We start from the raw sequence: 21,728 nt of genomic DNA, 5'->3' as shown, positions 1-21,728 counted from the left end.
ATCAGTGACTGGTATTGCAAAAATTCAAATTTCAGTAAAGAAATGAAAACAGTAACCAGATGTCCACATTTCTTCACAAAACTGACTGTCTGCAGTCAGTTAGAGATTATTTCACTTTACAGATTTCAGTTTATGATATTCTCAATGATAAAGCTGAAACTGAAGACCACTGACTAAAGGACCAAAATGTTACTGATAAACTGACAGATGAACAGATTCTTTGGTATGTCAAATGCATGGTTATGTCATATGGAACATTTAATACAAAAAGTACCTGTTTTCCACTTGCTTTCAATAGTGTGTCCCTACTTATCAAAATATCAAACCATGGACAGTATTAGCATATCCATGGAGCATAAGGACTTTTATAGAAAGACATCATTGGCCATGCACATTTAGTTCTGAAACATAACGACAATAAATAGGTAAAAGAATATTCAACTAAGAATATTAGAACTAAGGATGGAAATGTATAAATTAGCAAAACATAAAATGATTTACACAAGCATTAAGAATAAATCTCTTGAATATCAGAAAGCACAATTAAAATACACAAATTATTGAATAAATATAAATAACATAAAATAACACTTTGAGATGCATCAACATAACATACAACAAACAAGGCTGAGAGAAAGCCTCATCTCTTACCTGCAGAGATAACACTTGCTGTGTTTGTTTCACACAATCATCCTTACTTTGTTGTAACCACAAGAGTGACCACAAAAGTAAATATATAACTTTGTTTGAATCTATTCCCTTGTTTCTTAGCATCAGTCTAAAGAATGGAACAATATTTTAAGAATGTAGAGTTTCATTCTAAATAATCGAATAGATACGATGTTAATTCAGTGAGGATACATAGTTCGGAGGTTGTTTGTTTGAGTACTAATTTGACAAATGAGTAATTTTAAAGACTAATGAGGTCGATGAATACATCATGACAAGACTGTCCATCTCTTTGCAGCAAATCAGACATAATGTGGTTTAACAGGATGTTGTAAGAACCATGGAATGGACGCCAAGCTATTCTGTTCTCACAACTGTTTTACTGTATCCTGAAAATTTTAAATCGTGAGGCATCTGTCTTACAGCACAGTTAATGCTTGAGTTTCATTTCCATGTATGAAATATACTATTAAGTGATTGGCATTATCCTTTCCACTTAACATTCAACAAACAACATGAACAACCAAGGTATCTATAAATCTCTTGGTATGTGCAGGTTGACAAGCACTGTTGTATAACTGTATAGTAGATTAGCCCAATTATATCCATCTTGTACAAAATGCATTGTTTGACTGTTGAACAATTAATGCTGATGTTGTCTAAAGTGGATTATACGTGTAGTTTAATGAAATACCAATAAGGGATTATTCATAATTATAGATAGTGGGTGATGATGATTTGTATAGAGAAGCATATTCAATGTGAATGATCCCCCCCCTAACATTTATGTACAAAGTTATGTGAGCCCACTGCATGCCATGTACAAAGACAATGAGAACCCCCGCCCTTAATTTTAAAATATTTTTATGTACAAAATTGTTGATCCCACCCAAATTAGTACATGTGCACAATTGCAGATCCCCCTACCATCCCAGAACAAAATGGGTGACCCCTCAGAGAATTATCATCAGACCACTTGCCATAAATCTTGAACAGTCCCTTATGTGCTTTTCACAAATCGCTTTATAGAACATCAGTAAGTACTTGCACAACACTGGATACGCACATACATACACAAGCATATTGCTGTGCCCTTGCCATCAATAGCTACAACTAGAAGCTGAAGTTGGACATTATCATGAATTATGCATAATGCATACTGAACACAAGGCTGTCATTTCGTATGCTTAGCCCACAACCCTTCCTCTTAAAACATTTAAAAAAAGTTAAATACATTAACCACATTCACGATGCATGTGATCATAAAGTGTTTCATCAACATATAAATTATAGTACTTATCACAGACAGCTATAGTTTGTACATGATATGAGTTAAACAACACGAACTCATATTCACACGTCCTAGAGTGGTAATATCATTTAAATACACATAATGCTTTGTGTTTGGATGTAATGAAATGTTCTTGTTGGCTTGGAGCAGGAACATCAAGAACTGAAAATACAAAGGATACCCGGAAGAATAGTTCTAAAATGAGTATTTAACATAGAAAGACAGACTGAACAGGATCTTTAATGTAATTGGAACTACCTTCTCCTTCTTAATAAATCTGGAAGAAATATTCATACATTCTATTAGAAACAAACATAAATTGTTTGAAAAGGTTCACAGAATACTGGTGATAGTGACTCATTACATTATATCTTCATGGTTTATTTTCCATGGACATGATGATCGAGGTTCCTGCATATGGACTTGTGACACAAATGCATTTGTTAAAGTATTGTCGTGTATGCTGGTGTAGCTATGTTAAAGCTCGATCGTGGCAGCCATGAATGCATACCATCGTTGATAGTGCCTGGATACATTTTTACTACCATATCAATTCAAACAGGTCACAGATGTTGATCTGAAGTCACCTGACACAGATGTTGACCCTAAGTCACAGGTGACAGAATATAATCCTAAGTCACAGAAATTAATCCTATGTTGCAGATCACAAAAGTTGATCCTAAGTCAGAGGTCTCAGAAACTGATCCTACTACAGGGCAAAGTAGTTGATTCTAAGTCACTGGACACAGATGTTCATCCTATGTCACAATTCACAGAAGTTGATCCTAATACAGGGCACAACAGTTGATCCTATCACACAGGACACAGATGTTGATCCTATGGCACAGGACACAGATGTTGATCCTATGTCACAATTCACAGAATTTGATCCTAATACAGAGCACAATAGTTGATCCTATGACACAGGACACAGATGTTGATCCTATGTCATGGGACACAGATGTTGATTCTAAGTCACAGGGCAGTGCGATAAGACACAGATGTTGATTCTACGTCACAAGACAAAAGACGTTGGTCCTAAGTCACAGGACACAGAAGCATTACTAAGATGAATAAGATATGAATGAATATGGTTCTACTATGTTATGACAGATATTATACAAGACAATCAAGGAACATATACTTCACCTAGAGGAGTATTGGTCAGTCAGTGATATTGTTCAATGAGATCTTTCATGTCTATGCATCTGTACATGTATTTGAAACGTAACCACCCTTTCAAGATAGGTGAAAACAATTGATGAAATATTATTCTAATCAAAGAACATGTAGGAAAATACTATTTGAAACAAGTACCTGTGATTCTGGGAGTCATAGCTTGACAAATGACATGACACCATGTGAAGATATTTCAGATACGAAGTGAAACTACAGTACCTGCTTCTCAAGTGACAGCTTTCATAACATTGGTTCTCATAACCAAGCTTCACTAGCCATGAGCAATGGAGTGCAAAACAAAGAATTTCTGTATTCTACAAAACCAGAAATAGCATCCTTTTTCAAATAACAACATTACCGTGAGTTTTAGGCAAGAAAAAGAACTTTACACATATCTGTTTCAGCTGTATGGGTATTTGATATATTTCATGCAGGGTGGGAAAGTGTACAACTGAATAAAACAGTTCAAGGAAATATATTTTGATTTACACCACTTAAAAAGTGGCAGAAAAATGCTGATGCTTACTCTTGATATAGAGAAGGTAAAAGAGGTTTGATGACATATCTCTTCAGAGTGGCAAGAACAGATCATTGATTTTTTTAACAAAATGTTTTGTACATTAAAAGGGAAAGCAGGGGGCCAAACTGAGAAAATTAAAAATGATAAATACTATAAATATGTATTTATTTATTATTCATATTAAGTAATAGTTGATGATACTTCCACATATATACTTATCAGTCTACAAAACAAATACACTGACTTCCCAGTAAAAGTACTTCTCTACTGGGCTGACCTACCGAGTTAGGAATATTTTCACACCAAAAGAGTGAGTTCAGTTTTATGCAGCACTCAGCAATATTTCACCTATATGGCAGTGGTCTGTAAGTAATCAAGTCTGGATCAAACACTTCAGTGATCAACAGCGCGAGCATCGATCTATGCAACTGGGATTCAAAGACGTGTCAACCAAGCCAAAGAGCCTGACACATTAGTTGTCTCATACAACAAGCATGGCTTACTGAAGATCAATTCTAACCCTGATCTTCATGGTCTCACACAGAAAGAAATCAGAAAAGCAACAGCTACTGCATATTTGCTATATCCAACACCATGATCCTGGACAGGTTTTCTGTGTGGGGGACACTGCTCCACATAACGTCGACTGTGTAACACTTGTATACTTGTACATGTTCCACAACGACTCTAGCTTTACAACAAAGCTTGCACAGATTAACATACACGTCTGAGATAAATGATGTAACATAAACAATTCTAATTTGTGTATAAAATACAGAGGTAATGTTTTTTCTGAGCAAATATCTACATGGTAATAATGTTTAGATATTATGTACAGGTCACGTGTAGTAATATCTACACAAGTTAACAAACAGCACAGTATTGCTGGAAGATTTCACTTACTAAATTAGGGTAAAACACCTCTCTTATTCAGTGTAAGTGAACTTAGGCTCAGTGTTGTCCGTTATGCCTCTATACTGAGTCTCAGAAGCCCTTGTAGAAAGTCGCATCAGCCAGACCTATGACCATCCAATAAAATGAGAGATGCAAAATTGGATTTAACCAATCAGACAACAGCTACTATTTAGGGTTCAGCTAGAATAATGACCAAAATGACCCAAAACTAGTCTAATTCTTTCAGTTTTTTCAGAATTTAGTCTGAGTTTCTGTGTGAAGTGGTTCTGTTTTCTCTCTTTCTTCACTGCTGACACTGATGTCTCATCAAATGTAAATCACATCAAACATAGATATTTTGCTGGTAAGATATTAGCATAGGGATTTCTGATGATGTGGTTATTTTTAGCTTATATTTCTAGAAGGTGACACCCTCTATATAGTGACAATATTTTCAGTGACAGTAATGTCTACTCACCATTGTGAATACCAGTAATGGTGTCTTAATTGCAAATCACTAGGAAAAGATCGTGTGGAAAAAAGGTTAAAAAGGTAAAAGTTAAAAAAAGCAAACAGTATGTGCAAATGCTAAATTTTGTGATTTGGAAAACTGTGTTCAGATTGATCAACTCAAAAGGTTAGCTGACATGACCTGCTACTAGGGTTTCTGAAACTCAGTATAGCAGTGTAACGAATAATTCTGAGTCTAAGTATACTTAGACTGCTTTTTTATCTGCCTTTTAACTAATGCTTTGGGAAAATAAAGGTGATATAGTGTATGTCTCATTCCAGCATTACTGTTGGTGAAGGTTTGGAGGTCGCTGAAATATACTAGTATTTCACTACAACATGATAGTGCTGTTGATGTTTTGGATGTGTCACACACGTCTTAGGGTTTAAGTCCACTATATGTGTGACCTTCCAAATGCATGTGATTCATAGGTGTTCAGAAATGGACTGAATATATGGATATATAAGACGCTGTACAGGTTTCTGTCTCTGAAATGGCATACAAGACTGACCTCCACAGGTCATACAGTCACTTTGTTGTCTTTAGATATCTCCTTAACAATGGAACATCTGGCAAACTGTACACACCAAAATGAAATCCCAGGTTTCACATTAGTGCACAACAGGTTTCATGTTTTGTGACAAACCAAACTGAATATTAACTTGCTTGTATACAAATCTCACAATGGTCAAATAAATTAAACTCTCAGACTTAACTAAAGTGACCATTGCCAAGTTCAACCTGCTTCAACAACTTAGTTCAATAAGTCATTACCTGCCCTAATTGGCTAAGACGTACCACCTCTAAAGAAAGGTTACGGATGCTGAGAGAGTATTTCTTAAAATACTTTCAAATAAAAGACTTTATTACCACCATGAAAGATACAGGAATTCATAGTGGTACCGAAAATGAAATAACACCTGGAACCTTGATTTGATTTAAGAAGGCAAGTTATGATTATGTACTGATGGTAACAACTTGCTTTTGATTACATCATAATGATATTTAGGATGATCTGATATTGCTTCATACTGATCAAATCAGCTTCTTGTAGTCTCACATTGTTATACAACCATATTGAGGTATTCTTTTGAGATCACACGTAAGAATTACTTATTAGACAGCTTTTCTGGTAGAAATATCAATATTGTGGTTCTTGAATACACATGGCCTCTTAGATATTGGCAAACATAGTATATATAGGTTTGGAAGTTACACTTTCCTGCATCAGAATCTAAACCAAAGGATGTACTAGAATTTGTACTTTACAAGAAAGTGTAATCCAAAACATGACATTTTCTACAATGTATTTCATGATCAACAATGATTATCTCAAGATCTTATTTATATCAAACAAACTAATTAACTACACATGTCATATTTGGGATTTCACTTTCTTAATAAAGTACAAATTCTAGTACTTTTTTGTTTGAGTCCCATCCAGGATTTGAACCCGCACCATCACAGTCAGGCACCTAATCGCCAGCACACAAAGTCAGCTGCCTAGCCCGCTCAGCCACCGCGACTTCCACAAAAATGAAAGTCGGACAACTGGTAGTCTAGACTGCATACTTTGTGTATCCCTCTGATAAGTGTAAATTGGCACGGTTTCCAGGGCAGAAAGCTATGATTACACAATGCCATATAGAAAGTGGTCAAATGTCATATTTGGGATTTCACCTTCTTAGTAAAGTACAAATACTAAACTAATAAACATATGACATATATTATATGTGCTGATCAAAAACACCAATTTCCAGTGCTGCTCTTCTTTGAAACAAAGGTGATTATTCTAAATACACAGACATGTAGAGAATACTGCTTTTATCAAAGTAGACGTTCATTGGAAGGACATGATTTCACTTTCATTGGAAGGACTGGAATAAAATACACTAAAAAGATCTTGTGAAAACTTTAACAAATTTAGTTTAATCTGGGTTTCAACATCATGGTTGGTTAGCATTAAACAGATGACTTTTACTGTTGCTGATTGTCTATCGAGGAATGGAACAAACTAAAAACACGGTTTCACCGATATTACAAAGTCATGGTCTTCACAAGCATTAAAGACATGATAGTTTGTTGAAACTGCTCTTCATACAAAGAAGATAGGATGAGAAAGGGTGAGTGATGTGGGTATAACAATGCTGTGATTGGTATTTCAGTAATATTATGGTGCCAAAAACAACTGGGGCACCTTGCCATTGTGTGGTATCAGCTTCACAGCTGATAGTAACACTACTACCTGAGACTGCAGAAACAGCAGATTAAGGTAAAGAGCCTTTTTTGTGTGCCTTTCACACCAGACTGTTTTATTTTCAATATATACCCAGAATTAAAAGTTAAGCACCAGCCGATATCAAACCTAAGATGTGATGCCATGGAAATGTTAGGTTAAAATAATTGGGAGGACCAATCTATATTTGGAGAAAGTTCATCAGATGACTGATTGAGGGACATCATAATCATTTGTATTTACAGTCTGAGGAAATATTGTTAAAGATATCATGGCACTGTTTTTTGAAGCAAAATAACTATTCCTATTGATGCTTACACAATACTGTTAAACTTAGGTTTCACATATCAAAAATGACAATCATGTGACCATGTAACCGTCATTTCTGATTTCCACTTTTCAAAAGAAGTTAAAGTGCAAACATCCTGCTCAAAGTAAAAGGTAATTTCAATAATGGTTTTGTTTTTAAGCTGAAAAGTACTAGACCAAAATGTGACAGTTGTATTTTATCTGAAAGATTTCCTATTAGACAACCTATATTGGCAAAATGTTCTGGTTGGCACATAAATGTTTATCCTAGGTATATTTAAGGACTGGGTTTCCCATTTCTTCTACAAATCATGTAATGTGATGGAGGGATGATGGGACCTGATCTGTGTTCAACATCCTTCCAGGAAAAGGAACAGTTCTACGAGTCTGGTTCCACCTATGTGTCCGCTATACCCTGACAATGAGATCCTGGTATGTCTGTATGACTTAGTACAGAGCAAAGAGTGGATATGTAGTGTCTTGCCATCAAGTCAGGGTTACATTAACAAATTCCTCATGATACTGACTCATAATGTAATCCATCCTACTAGGAGGTAAGAAATGCTGGTACATTTCTCCTGTACAGGAAATGAGTGGATCTTTCGCATGTTTAAACATCCGTTCAGTGCATAGGATCCTCATAAATACAGTGATGTTTCCAACATTCAGACGGCAAATGTTCCTTTCTGAAATATAATCGATGGAACACCTTATCTGCCTCCTCCTCCTTACTATAGAGGTCCCTCTTCATGTCCCCTGTCATGTCTTCATGTCAGAATGCAGTTATTTCTTTTCATCTTTATCTGTGTCTGTAAGAACAACATCACCTTCTAATAGTATCCACATTTCACAGGACACAACAGGCAATACATACCTAATCCAATCATCTGAATATCTGATTTTTTTTGTCCATTCCACATCTTTCCTTGGATACAAGGAAAGCACAGGGTTGAATGACATCCTTCTTGATGACGTTAGTTTCATAATGATCACAGAAGGTTGCAACAATATCCAGAAGGCCTGCTGCAGGTAAAGTACTTCGATAGTTACCAGAGAGTACCCTACTCCATTCATCCTTTTCAGGGGTACCTTTCAGATTTAGAAGTCATGTTCTTGCTTAGAAGGAGAGATCAATACTGTTAGATCTTGGACGTCGATATCTGCTATATTCAATTAAACATCCCTTGGAAGTATATTTCTTATCATTTGCTTCCTTGTTCGTCAGAGCAGATCGGGAGTTGTTCAAGTCTAACGATGATGATACTGACGAAATGCTGATGACAACAATGATGATGGTCATGATGATGATGATGATGATGATGATGATGATGATATCTGTAATATCCTTTACGTCCACATCCTTTTAACAAAGGCTGTGAAGTAGAAACAGAGTAGTTGTTGGAAAACATTCATCCGTCTTTTTCTGAAACACATTTGTCCATTGGCAATCTGGTGTTCATCAGGAGAAATGGAAGGAAACAGTCTCTGATTAGTTAAGACAGCCTCCCTGGTATCCTGTAATGTCTACTGGATCATGTTCACTCTCAGTCTTGCACATACGAAATCCTGCACTACACCATCCCAAACCCTTGGTTGCCTTCATTTATGGCAAGGAGCAGTGATCGGTGGAAGTTTTCAATACTGTCATAGTCAGGCAAACACAGCTGGTTGAAACTGGCAACATGAAACAGAAAACAGGTTGCAATCAATTTAAACTGCAAATTGAACAAACAGAAATTCTATACATGCTATTCACACAGGTGGTATGTACACTAGTAACAACAATCCCTTTAGACATCAACATAAAAGTATATGAAGTCTGACACACCTGACATTTCCCCTTGTAAACAGTTTATGACCATGCTCTGTAAATAGTATAGTTATGGGTAGCAACCTCTCTATTTTGACGCCATATGCGTGTGACGTTATAGTACAGTTTCTTGTACCATTGTCAAGCATGAAATAAAGAACTACAAACGAATAGAGAAGTTGTTATTAATAAAATACTGTTCTATATTGTACGTCTCGTGAACCATTTTCAAGCATGAAATAAAGAACTACAAACGAATAGAGAAGTTGTTATTAATAAAATACTGTTCCATATTGTACGTCTCGTGAACCATTTTCAAGCATGAAATAAAGAACTACAAACGAATAGAGAAGTTGTTATTAATAAAATACTGTTCCATATTGTACGTCTCGTGAACCATTTTCAAGCATGAAATAAAGAACTACAAACGAATAGAGAAGTTGTTATTAATAAAATACTGTTCTATATTGTACGTCTCGTGAACCATTTTCAAGCATGAAATAAAGAACTACAACCGAATAGAGAAGTTGTTATTAATAAAATACTGTTCTATATTGTACGTCTCTTGTACCATTTTCAAGCATGAAATAAAGAACTACAAACGAATAGAGAAGTTGTTATTAATAAAATACTGTTCCATATTGTACGTCTCTTGTACCATTTTCAAGCATGAAATAAAGAACTACAAACGAATACAGAAGTTGTTATTAATAAAATACTGTTCTATATTGTACGTCTCGTGAACCATTTTCAAGCATGACATAAAGAACAACAATGAAATAGAGAAGTTGTTATTAATAAAATACTGTTCCATATTGTACGTCTCTTGTACCATTTTCAAGCATGAAATAAAGAACTACAAACGAATACAGAAGTTGTTATTAATAAAATACTGTTCTATATTGTACGTCTCGTGAACCATTTTCAAGCATGACATAAAGAACAACAATGAAATAGAGAAGTTGTTATCTATATTGTATGTCTCAACCACTCAAACAAAACAATAGTTGGATGCAATCACACAGGAAAAATGTACACTTGAAACAATAACCCATGAGACATCAACACTCAAGCATCTTTCGAAGATGCTTCGGTGAAAGATCAAAGGCACTGACAAAACTTTATCAGACAACAATGTGCACTGTTTGCATTACGTCACAATGTTACCGACGTCACGATTGATATCAGTTGCCATTGCCTCGTACAACCTCCCACAGCAAACTGCTCGTCTCATCCCGTTTCTCGGTTTGCAGTTGCATCACACAGCTAACATCACTGGTGGAAACATAACGTTTATGTTTTTCGAAGGATAAAATGTCTCATAGTTCGACCCACGGTAATGTTTGCAATGTTTACATTCCCACAATGCAATGTGGAATGTCGCATGACTAGTCAGCTTCAGCTGAATGTACTGATCTAAACTTTCGTTGGTAGTAGAAATGAGACTGTCATATTGCCTTGCATGGTTTAAGAGAATCACAGATGTATTTAAAATGATCTAGAGAAGATATTTAACCTGAACATAAACCGTCACCAAACTGTTCATCATTTGTTTTTCTAGTAACGTTTGTCTGAACGTAAGGGGCTGACACGTCAAAAGAACAGTGCGTCAGTTAGCCCTGTGCGAGGATTCTTAATTTAGGTCACAGACACCGTCGTTTGTTTTCTGCCATAAATTAATGAAAATTTGGCTTAGAAATTATTAAATACGGCATCTTAGAAAAGAAATACAGTTCGGTCTACCACCATGTATATAGTAATAAAGCGTCCTCGTGCTTTAACTATAATAGTTCAGGTCGAAAGTGTGCTTTATTACACTATACATGGTGGTAGAACGAACTGTATTTCTTAAATATAAATAGTCTGTTACACCTAACATAGCCAGTGGATAAAGAAAACCAAATGAATCAATAGTTGGATGTGATCACACAAATGGAATGTACACTTGGAATAACAACTCATTGAGACATTGCCACTAACACCTTCTTCAGCTTGACCTGATCAAGTGAATACTGATACGTTGCAGAAACATGTCACAACTGGTTGGGTCTGTTATTCTGAAGGAGTGCACCTTTGTCAGTGGATTGTCAACATGTCCGAACAGCTAAGACAATGTTGCTGTTTAACATCCTCTGCTCCCCTACTTAACGCACTTAACTCGACCTGCTGTTTGTGCCATTTGACCTACCAGGTCATGCATATGTAGAGTAGTTCAGGTCAAGCTGAACAAGGTGTAAGTATCTATAAAACTAGTCTGTCACAACAACATCTTCTGTTGAGAGGAATAATGACTGGTCCTGTATTTGGATCTCTGTGGTATTACAAACTGCTGCCAATACACCTGGATACTATTTAGGTACCACCTCTTCTGTATGTATCTTGAACATCTTTGTATCTTAAACCATTAAGGCAATTGACATACAATTAGTGAAGTCCCTAGTTGTCACCACAAATCAGCATAAGTCAGTTCTTATGAGAAAGCTACAAAGGACCTGGCCTGGAATCTCAATGGGCAATGTATTGGATACAGACAAAGAGGTAACTTCAGACAGAAGAGCTGTCACTCACCATGTGTGCGCTGTTGGAAGTGTGTTGTAGGTTGGGGAGGAGCTCAGTTGGATGTTGGGGTTGAGTTCTCCAAAACCTCCTGGGGGTAGCTGGGAACAGCCTGTTGTGAACTGTAATAGCCTTGCCATCTGCTCCTCTGTGAAACTTGCAACGATTGTCCAGAACCACTCCAGCACCTGCAGGAGAATGGCTATTAACAATTAACAAATAACCATTGATAGGAAATATGTTGCACAGTGACTTTGACTTGACCCTGAATACCTCAAAACTGATACATGAAGCCCTCAACAGGTGCTACTACAAAGCACATCTGAATAACTGTTCTGAGAATCCCAAACCACAAATGTCATACCTTGGTGAATGCTGGACTCACACCCACCACAGTATGTCGAAGTTTGAAGTCAGCGATACTGTAGTTGCCTGTACCACACATCAGTAACTGAAACACATGAATGTAATCAGTGGTACTCCTCAGGTCTGTAAACTGCATGCAGGAATTTACCTGTGTCTGCCTATTTCCAAGACGAAAGGATTTTCAGTTGTATTTCTGCTGCCCAAGTCATGAACAATGGTGTCCTAGACTTGCAGTTTGTAGAACTATTCACTTTCATAGAACTGCAGTTATTATGTGCTGTTACATCAGTGCAGTTCTTGGAAACTAAGTAATATTTCACTGCACACACTCAGAAGCTTTAAGTTTAAGGATACTCTGAAAAGGGAGTTCAATGTCAGACTGAAGAAAACCAGCTACAGAACTTTGACTGAACGTCCAACCTGAACAGTTATGCTGGACTTTACATCCGTTAACAATTTGCTGTTAAACCTTTCAGAAAAACTATTTGCTTCATAACAAGAACACTTCATAAATCTACCATTCCAAGATCAATTATGTGTGCCAACTAGTCTGTTCCCAGATGAAATTGTCAATGCTTTTCTGCTGCTATCTCAGAAAGTCATAAAGGAAACATGTTCATGTACATCCCTTGGTTACTTCCAGATTCAAGTCACAAACAACTGATAAAACTTGAGACCAAAATAGGATGTCACCTCAAGTTCATTTTCATCAAAGATGCTGAGCAAGTTGTCTGGGATGAGCTCATTGAGCCCCTTCAGGAATGCATCCACTGCTTCCTTGACCGCTCCGGTCAGCCGGAACTGGGCAAGCAAGTCAAGATACCGAAGCTTGTTCTTGTTGGTCACCTTCACACGGCTGCCATTTGGCACTAGGTCAACTGTCTGCAACAACAGATCAAGACAATGATAGAACTGGCACAACACTCTGAATATTCATAAGAAATCTCCGCTGAAAGCCGAGTTGGTTGTAAAAGTTTAGCTTTTCATGAGCATTTGGCTAAGAACATATTTTACAAGAGCCAGGTGTTAAAGAAAATGCGTCTGTATCACAAACACATGCAAAAGCAGGACAATTGTTCAGAAAATGAGTAAGTAAGTTAGTTTAGATTTAGTCTGCACTCAGCAATATTACAGCTATACCATGGCAGTCTGTATATGAAGGCATGAGCATCTTCTGTGCAATTGAGATGACGTGTCAACCAAGTCAGCGAGCCTTACCACCTGATATTGTAAGTCACCTCTTATGACAAGCATGGGTTACTGAAGGCCAAGATTCTAACTCGTATCTTCATGGGTATTTTTACCAGAAAAACACATGTAACATATTGACAACTGCATTTTGATTAGCACTGAGAAAATATTTTGGAAGCCTTACAGTTACTGTGTTTTTCACATGATGGCATGATTGAGAGAGCATGATAACATAACATTTTTCCAAGGTTTCTTTTATCACAGTTCTCAGCTTCAGCAACCACTGTGAACACCATCAGATCAAGTGAATAATGCTATATCTATGCCACAATATTAGTGAAAATGGTAATAAAACATTTCACATTTTCACTTTAACATAGCTACCACAATGTAACCGATGTGCATTATCAGATCGTTGATAATACAACTTTACTGTTGTATCGACTCTGAGAGGTTTAAAGTGTAAACAGAAATTTAAAAAGGCACACTTAACATGGCTACAAGAAGATACTCAGTCTCCAACATTTATTTATCATTTCGTTGACACATTCACATCCCAGGCAGTGGGAGTGTATGGGACAGAGCTGTATGTTGAAGCTTCCTTGAGACTCCTTCCAGCCTCCTTACCTTGACCAGCTGACCTTGTGCTGAGTACTCCTCCTCACAGAAGGTCAGGTCCATGTCGTTGATGTCATTCTCCTCTATGTACTGGATTTTCGTCTTGAACAACTCAGGGTCGTCTGTTTCAAAGTACTGGAAAGATAACAAGTAATGGTAAAAGCAGTCCATCATTTAGCTGCCAAATAACACAGAACAATGATTATCCAACTGTAAAGGGATAATGCTGAAAAATAATTACAATGATTTGCTCTTAGAGAAAGTAAAACATACAAAGTTTGCTATTGTTCTGATTTTTGTGGTCCCCTGCAGAGTGTGAACAATTATGGAAACTATCTCCAACAGAAATGAAAAAAAACATTATCCAAGAATCCAAGAACAGTTATCGTGAACTAACCTTGTAGTTGACCCTGAGGCCAATGAGCTGAGCCAAAAATGAGCGTGAGAACCTGGCCTTGACCAGCTGTCTGTAAGGTCGACCTAGCGATGACTCATAAAGGCACTTGCCCACCACCTTCCCAGCAAACTCATAGTACTTGAGTTTCCGATCTGTCTGCCTCTTAGGGTTAGGATGAACCTGAACCAGTCGCAGAATCATAATAACAGTAACTATCAACATCAGCAAAGAAACCGTAACAACTGCAATCGTTTTTTTAACAATAACATTTAGTTTTCTTTGCAGAAAGGAAATTCCATTTTGTTGGCATGACTCGATGATGATCTTTAACTGGATAGATCGAACATATTGCAGTAAACATACTACTTCCATAACCAGAAACAAGAGATGTAAACTCACAAGTCCCTGAGTATCATCTGTGAACCTTGTGAAGAGACCGGCACCACTGGGGTCAAACAGTTCTGTACAAAGAAGCTCAAACCATTCCCTCCGCAACCCACCCCAGTCCAGGCCTGCAAAACACGTAAATACAGTCTGTAAGCAACAAAGATGCAAAGAACACTGTGTCACCAGGAGACATAAGAATATTTTAAGCTGTTTTTATGGGTTCTTTCCAGGTGTTATGCTTGCATCAGGATGCGATTGCTGTTCCCCACCCACAACATTCATCCTGCTTACCTTCTTCTCCAATGAAGTTTATTTCAAACCGCTTACACCAGTCACTGAGATCAAAATGTTTTGTTGCCTTGTATGACTGAAAGAGAAATGTACACAATGACATGTAACTGTGTTGTAGTGAACATTTTCATAATGACCACAGAAGATGTAGGGGTGTTTCTATGCGAATATCCTCAGATCTACATCAGCAAAATTTTGAGCAGTCACAAACATTCGGCTGTTACTCTGCACAATATTCATGTTAGTGTTAACCAGACTTAACAATATCAATTTCATGTTTGAGATCAGGAAGCAGCAGACAAGACATTTGACCACCATTTTACACCAAGAATTGTTGCCCAAACTATCTGCCCAGGGGTTCAAAAATATGTTGAAAAGCCATTTGCCACAGGGCAAGTGACTTCAAGAAAGCAACTTGTCCTGGTTAATTTTCCACTTGCCCTGATTTTATGACACAATGCGTGATGTTAATGTTTACTGGACTATTTATCGAAGAGTGATAATTTCACTCTCTACTAGCTCTACTTTATTACTAGTGCTAACTTTAATAGCTTCATTATGAGCAGATGTGAAATTAAATCCAAGATTATTTGCAGTTTCAAACCATAAGTGGAAATTATGTCCATGGACAAGTAAGATACATGTACCATTAAATGATTGCCCGAAGTTAAAACTGACTTGTCCCAGGCATCGGGCGATGGGATTTTTGTACTCCTGCTGCCACAATGTACAATACAAGGAAATTGATTTAACATCTTTTGATGTAATTACACTTGTTGGACAAGCAAATACCTGACTATTTGATGACCCCCTTCCTCGAAGGATAGAGCATCTGTTAAACATTCCAAGCTGTGGGGCCAGAGTGACCTGATCATATTGTTTGATGTTTCAAGCTGCAGTTAATGACATTCCTGCTGTCTCATACCTCATGCATCAAACCAATGACAAATGGTTGACACTGTAAGCTTAATCCTATGCTGTCCTGGTCTTTAGAAATGCAATCATTCAAGCCACATAACACCACCATCTAATACAGATTAGCATTTTCTGATGACAAACATCAGAAGACTAGGGCCCATTCTTATCCTGGTCCTAGTTCTAATTTGGCGTCCCAGGAAGGTCGTTTCCCAGAATCCCAGTTGGGCAAAATACAAGTATACTCACACTGTGTAAGAGTCTTGACCTGTCTATCTTTACAGGGAGACAAGCATGAAGACGCTTACTATGCAGATGTCGAACTTCGTGATTAAAGAAAGTCTGCTTGTCCAGAAATGTCTCTGATCCACCTGGGAAAAAGATTGTACAATATTCAGACAGGTGTAAAATACCATTAAGGCTAGTAAAGAAGAAAGTGCTGCTTTGTCTTGCATTCAGCTAAAGTCCAGCTTTACCATGGCAACCAGTAATTAATCTGGGCCATGGATTCCTAAAATGTAAAAGAACAAGTGAAGATCTCATGATGGAAGTTTTCACAGACCAATAACATTTCAGTGCCATTATCATCCACTAACACTAAGAAGTCACAATCCTCTACAAATTGGAACTAAATGAAGCAGACATAAAATATAAATAGAGACTCCCCATTTCTCGTCTTGGTCAAGCATAACTCTAGAGATTCATGAAGTAAATCTTCCACTCGCCCATCCAAATAATACTAATAAATAAATCTCTTAGAATGAATGTCTTTGCAGGAGGGCAATAAAATATTTTTAATTCAAACCTTAAAATTTTACTTATTTCATCATTTCTGAATACATCACTAGAAACTATGGTGCCTCATATCATGTTGATGTGCCCTAGTTCCTACAGATGAAGACAATGTGTTCTTTTCTTTACAAATACACCCTAAACATGTGCTTCAAACTTTCCTGCTTCAAGCTTCTATACATCTGGGCCTGCTTGCACGGAGCAATCTTAGTTACAATCAATTTTAGGCCCCTACAATCAACTTCACAATCACCATGCAATTGCCCTAATTCACTTCCACAAAGACAATCTTAAGACAGCATTCGCAATCTTAACTAAGATCGAACTCTTCAACGCTGAAGGTAGAAATTTCTTATACTCGACTCCTGTCTACAGCTGTCTTCAAGTGCGCATAGTATGCAGTGCAAATAAAACGTGGAACTGGTTACTGCAAGCAACTGACATGCCTTCCTTAATTACACCTTGTAGATTTTTCATGAAAACAACACAAAACAAACATCAGAAGATGACATATTTCCCCGGCCCCCACATCTTTAAAAGGAAAAATCATCTGACAGTGAATAGGTTCGCAGAGCTTGAAACAGTATGCATGCCCCGAGTATGAGGTCATGAGCAGTAGTCTAACCTTGGATGTGTACACAAACAAGTAAATAAGCTACTCGTTACATAAAAATACTTGTTGATTGTAGTAGGCAGCCTCTGTCACAGAGAAAGCTCAGTGTCTGGTTTATTCATACCTATATGTCTGCCTGCCTGTCTGCTAAAGGCAACATGCAGTACACAACTTCAATCATTGACCACGTGCAATTTGAACTTAACACCTATCTGGCTATGCACCATAAACAAAATTTAAGACTCATGCACCCGAGTCCTCTCTCTCCCACATTATGTAATTAGGCAGGTGTGATACTTGTACACATGACATGTTTTTTATGTCTGTGGGTTGCACACAAACTACATCCATTTTTCTTGGATGATTGGATCTGACAGAAACTGGTGCAAACTCGTGTCAGTTTCAAATCCTGTTTTGTACTTGGACGAATGACAGTTTCCAGTCACGCAGTAGTTCACCATCTCTGCTGAAATGATTTTTGATTGGATCGGACGCAAATGCCCAAGTACAAAATATTGCACTTTCTGAATCGCGATTGTACGCTTACAGTTTTGTTTATTTGTGTTTTACAAGCAGCAATGTGTATTATATGTCATGAATAAGTGATAATTGTGTTTTAATTGTTTGATTTTTTTGTTGCATGTGACCTTTAAGGATTTACAAAAATTGTAGCTCTAAGATCGTTTTGTGCAAGTGGGCCCTGGATGACAATTAATGCTGTACCTATATTTTTCAGCAGATAGTTAGTGAACGTCGCTGCAATGATGTTCCTGTCCTTGGCAACCAAGACAATGGGAGGCTGAGCACCATCATCTATTGTAAACACTGGTGCCTCATACTGGTTGTTGAAACCGTTGAAGTAGAACTGAAAATACAAGTAACATTCATCAAGACATGAAATAAATGTGATATCAGATATCTGTGAGCAAATATTGCCTCCATGACAATGCCATTTCTTGTACGAGATGCACAACAGTTTTGTTGCAGAAATGTAAGAGATGTAGAACTAGATGAAGAGATACCATGAGTGAGTGAGTGAGTGAGTGAGTGAGTGAGTGAGTGAGTGAGTGAGTGAGTGAGTGAGTGAGTGAGTGAGTGAACTTTTATGCCTCTTCCAGTTTTACACCTTACAGCAATATCATGGCAGGGGACACCAAATATGGGCTTTACACATGTGGGGGATCAAACCCAGGTCCTCTGCACGATGAACAAATGCTTTAGCCACTAGGCTACCACATCACCCCAGTAACAAAGATATCTGTCTTGAAGCAACGTCACTTGACTTGAAATCAGGGGTGTAAAAAATGTTGACAATTTGTGAAATGGTAAGCAGCAAAATTATTAAAGGCATAATTGTCCGGCAATCATGACCTATGGGTCACTGAATGGTCCATTTAAAGAGAACATGCCTTACAAAAGAAACACCAAACTCTTACCTTAGTTGATGGGCAGACCCTGAAGGCGTATAGCTTTTTGCCAATGATTTTCAAATAAAACTCCTTAAGAGTTAATTGCTGAAATACAGAAAAACAAAATATCTGAGGTGATAAGCTGATGAAGATAAAGAGTTGTAAAAACTGAAAATACATCCATGACTACTGAAAATTGCTTTTAACATTATGGCACCAGTTTATTCCACTCACTATTCTGAAGAATTAGAGAGAAAGCAGGTGATAAAATTCAATAATCATGAGACGTGAGCATTCATGAGAGTTCCAATAACAAATGAATTTCTCAATTGTGTGATTCTTGTTATTACTATTAGCAGATAAGGACTAACATTTATGTATAATCCTTACCTCACACAACCTCAATCAAGGTTAACACAACCTTATATTTACTTCTTTAAAATGAGATTATATGTGCCAAAGGAAATGTTTATGAAATAAAATCTCACCATAAATGCAGAACATGTTTGTCCTACCTTTGGTGATATACAGACATAGACCTTTTTGGGCTTGTCTAGCTTTTCATGGTTGCAAGATATGAGACGAGCTTCATACCACATGTTGTGGCTCTTCTTGGCCAGGTTTTTGTGGACATGGGTTGTCTCCTCATCTAGGTACAGAACATGTCCAGTTAACAACTGGCTGGGTTCGCATTATAATTCTTGCACTGTGCACCATACAAACTAATTCTTGATACATGTTTTTTCCTGCTTAAGAGGCAGGTGGCAAAATAAATTTCATAAAAAGATATAGATATAGACAATTGCATCCTTCCATTTGATTATCGAGTGAGCTCAGCAGCATTTTGAATAGTATTTCAGTTAATAGCACAACATGGCAAATAGGTCCAAAGACACATATACAAGATAAAACTTGCAAGCTTAAGACAAGCCAAGAGTCAATACTGTGATTCGAACCTATGTTCTGTCCTGAACAAATAAAATACCAGTGCTTGGTTGATCACAGAGGGCCAATTGTTTGATTGACATTCTACAGTCTGTTTGCAGTGAAAATGTACCGATGAATTTTATTTTGTACAAAAATGTAGATCAAACTAAGTGAAATGAGACTGCGATTCCTCATAATTTTACCATGCCGATAGAAAATTTAAATCTCAGAATTTTTATCAATTTAGGATAAAAGTTGTTTAACAAATGATCATAGTTTCAAATGCTTTTACTGCGTTGTATTACAAGGGGGTGGGCACATTAAATGAAACACCCAGGACAAGCAGGGTTGGTTGAAGTTAACACTCATTACGATCCGCATGTACATTTGTTTCACTGTTCCAACTAACGCGCCTACCCCTTAATAACACAAGCCTTTAATAACAATTTGAATCTATGATTGTTTGTTAAACAACTTCTACCTTAAGTTGAATAAAAGTCTGACATTTTAATGTTCACTTGGTAAGGTACAAGGATTCACAATCTCTGATTTATTTTATTGTTTAATGCAAAATTCATTGGTACGGTTTCCCTGAAAACAGGCTATATACTGTAAACTGTCTTATTTCCGTGTGTTTAAATTTTCGCAAGTGATGGTCACTAAACCTTTTCGCGCCTTCTTATTTTGGCGAGGCACTAATTGACCAATATATTGACAAATGCAATACAGTATAAATACCTGAGATATAGGTCTAAAGGGTACTTTACATGACTACGGTTTTCAAGCAGAATATTGATCGATAAATCTTTCATTCAGCCATGAAAAAGACCGGCCACGTGATAAACATATGATCCTGTAACAGAGGGCGTCTCTGAATGTTTTAACACAACACCCAGGTGCGTGATCATTGAGTTGTTATAAGATAAGCAGATCTGCGTAGTGATTTAAAAACAAATGTAACTGATATCAAACCTAGTTCTCTTTAACCGCGTATTAGAGCAATGAAAACAAAATGATCACTTAATGATCTGCTTACGTAGATGTATACAGTGGTATGCAGAGAAGGTAGCCGTCAATTGCAAGACAAACATCAATGAAACAATAGACTTGCAAATCAGTGTTATGAAGCCTGTACAGGCACGGTGGATAGTGAAATATCTTTACAAGCTCTCCAAACAGAAAGACATTGTTCTGAGGGGTTGGGAAAAAGCTAATCTCTTTGTGAAAACTGTTAGTAAGAGGATCACAGTGTTAATTCAGATTAGTCCACCGATGACATGTGAATGAGCAGTGTACACTTGTATTATTTTTATGTTGTTGACTTATCTGAATAAAGTGAATGTTATATCTATATTATCGCGTGTTTTTATTTTCGATTCATGAAGTCTGACGCGAAAATTGCGAAAATTAAACGGTCACGAAAATTTGGCTGTTTACAGTAGATAGTTGATAAGTAAATAAGCAAGTCTACAACTTTAGGGATAACAACCTCTTCAGGTCTGTATAGAGCAACATTTGGGTGTAGATTCTTACATCATCAAGAAGCTCACTTTTCACACAACAGGCTAAAGCAGCAACTAAAACCTGCCAATATTAGGAGAGAATCTTGGCATAAAAGGGAGTACAAAATACTTACAATTTAAAACTAAGATATTGAATTCTCCATTTTTTAACTTGACATCTCCATATGACACAGTTGCTTGGTAACAACCAGCTTTCTCCATGGTAATATGCATAGTAAGTCGCTTCTCATTGGGGTCGTATATTATTTGGGTTGCTGGCACATACTTGACATGGCTTCCTGCCTGAAACACAAAAAGAGAGTGATGGTGTTATTAATATTGTCT

At 37.1% G+C, this 21,728-nt stretch overlaps 1 protein-coding gene across 1 annotated transcript in view; it reads right to left on the bottom strand.

Moving 5' to 3' along the window:
• Positions 1-7,757: 7,757 nt before the first annotated feature.
• Positions 7,758-21,728, bottom strand: part of LOC137295073 (apoptosis-resistant E3 ubiquitin protein ligase 1-like) — a 108,243-nt gene continuing 94,272 nt past the window's right edge. The window contains exons 7-19 of the mRNA XM_067826352.1: positions 21,518-21,686; positions 19,470-19,603; positions 18,982-19,059; positions 18,269-18,410; positions 16,390-16,511; positions 15,226-15,301; positions 14,947-15,059; positions 14,548-14,727; positions 14,160-14,285; positions 13,035-13,223; positions 12,340-12,426; positions 11,988-12,163; positions 7,758-9,283 (exon numbers count right to left, since the gene is read on the bottom strand). Coding sequence (XP_067682453.1) covers positions 9,181-9,283; positions 11,988-12,163; positions 12,340-12,426; positions 13,035-13,223; positions 14,160-14,285; positions 14,548-14,727; positions 14,947-15,059; positions 15,226-15,301; positions 16,390-16,511; positions 18,269-18,410; positions 18,982-19,059; positions 19,470-19,603; positions 21,518-21,686 — 1,695 coding nt within the window. The 3' untranslated portion in view covers positions 7,758-9,180. The remainder of the gene's footprint in view (positions 9,284-11,987; positions 12,164-12,339; positions 12,427-13,034; positions 13,224-14,159; positions 14,286-14,547; positions 14,728-14,946; positions 15,060-15,225; positions 15,302-16,389; positions 16,512-18,268; positions 18,411-18,981; positions 19,060-19,469; positions 19,604-21,517; positions 21,687-21,728) is intronic.

This window comes from Haliotis asinina, chromosome 8 (genome assembly GCF_037392515.1).
Source record: "Haliotis asinina isolate JCU_RB_2024 chromosome 8, JCU_Hal_asi_v2, whole genome shotgun sequence".
NCBI classification, from domain to species: domain Eukaryota; kingdom Metazoa; phylum Mollusca; class Gastropoda; order Lepetellida; family Haliotidae; genus Haliotis; species Haliotis asinina.
The sequence above is the reverse complement of the archived record's forward strand: the minus strand, read 5'-3'. Positions and strand labels throughout refer to the sequence as shown.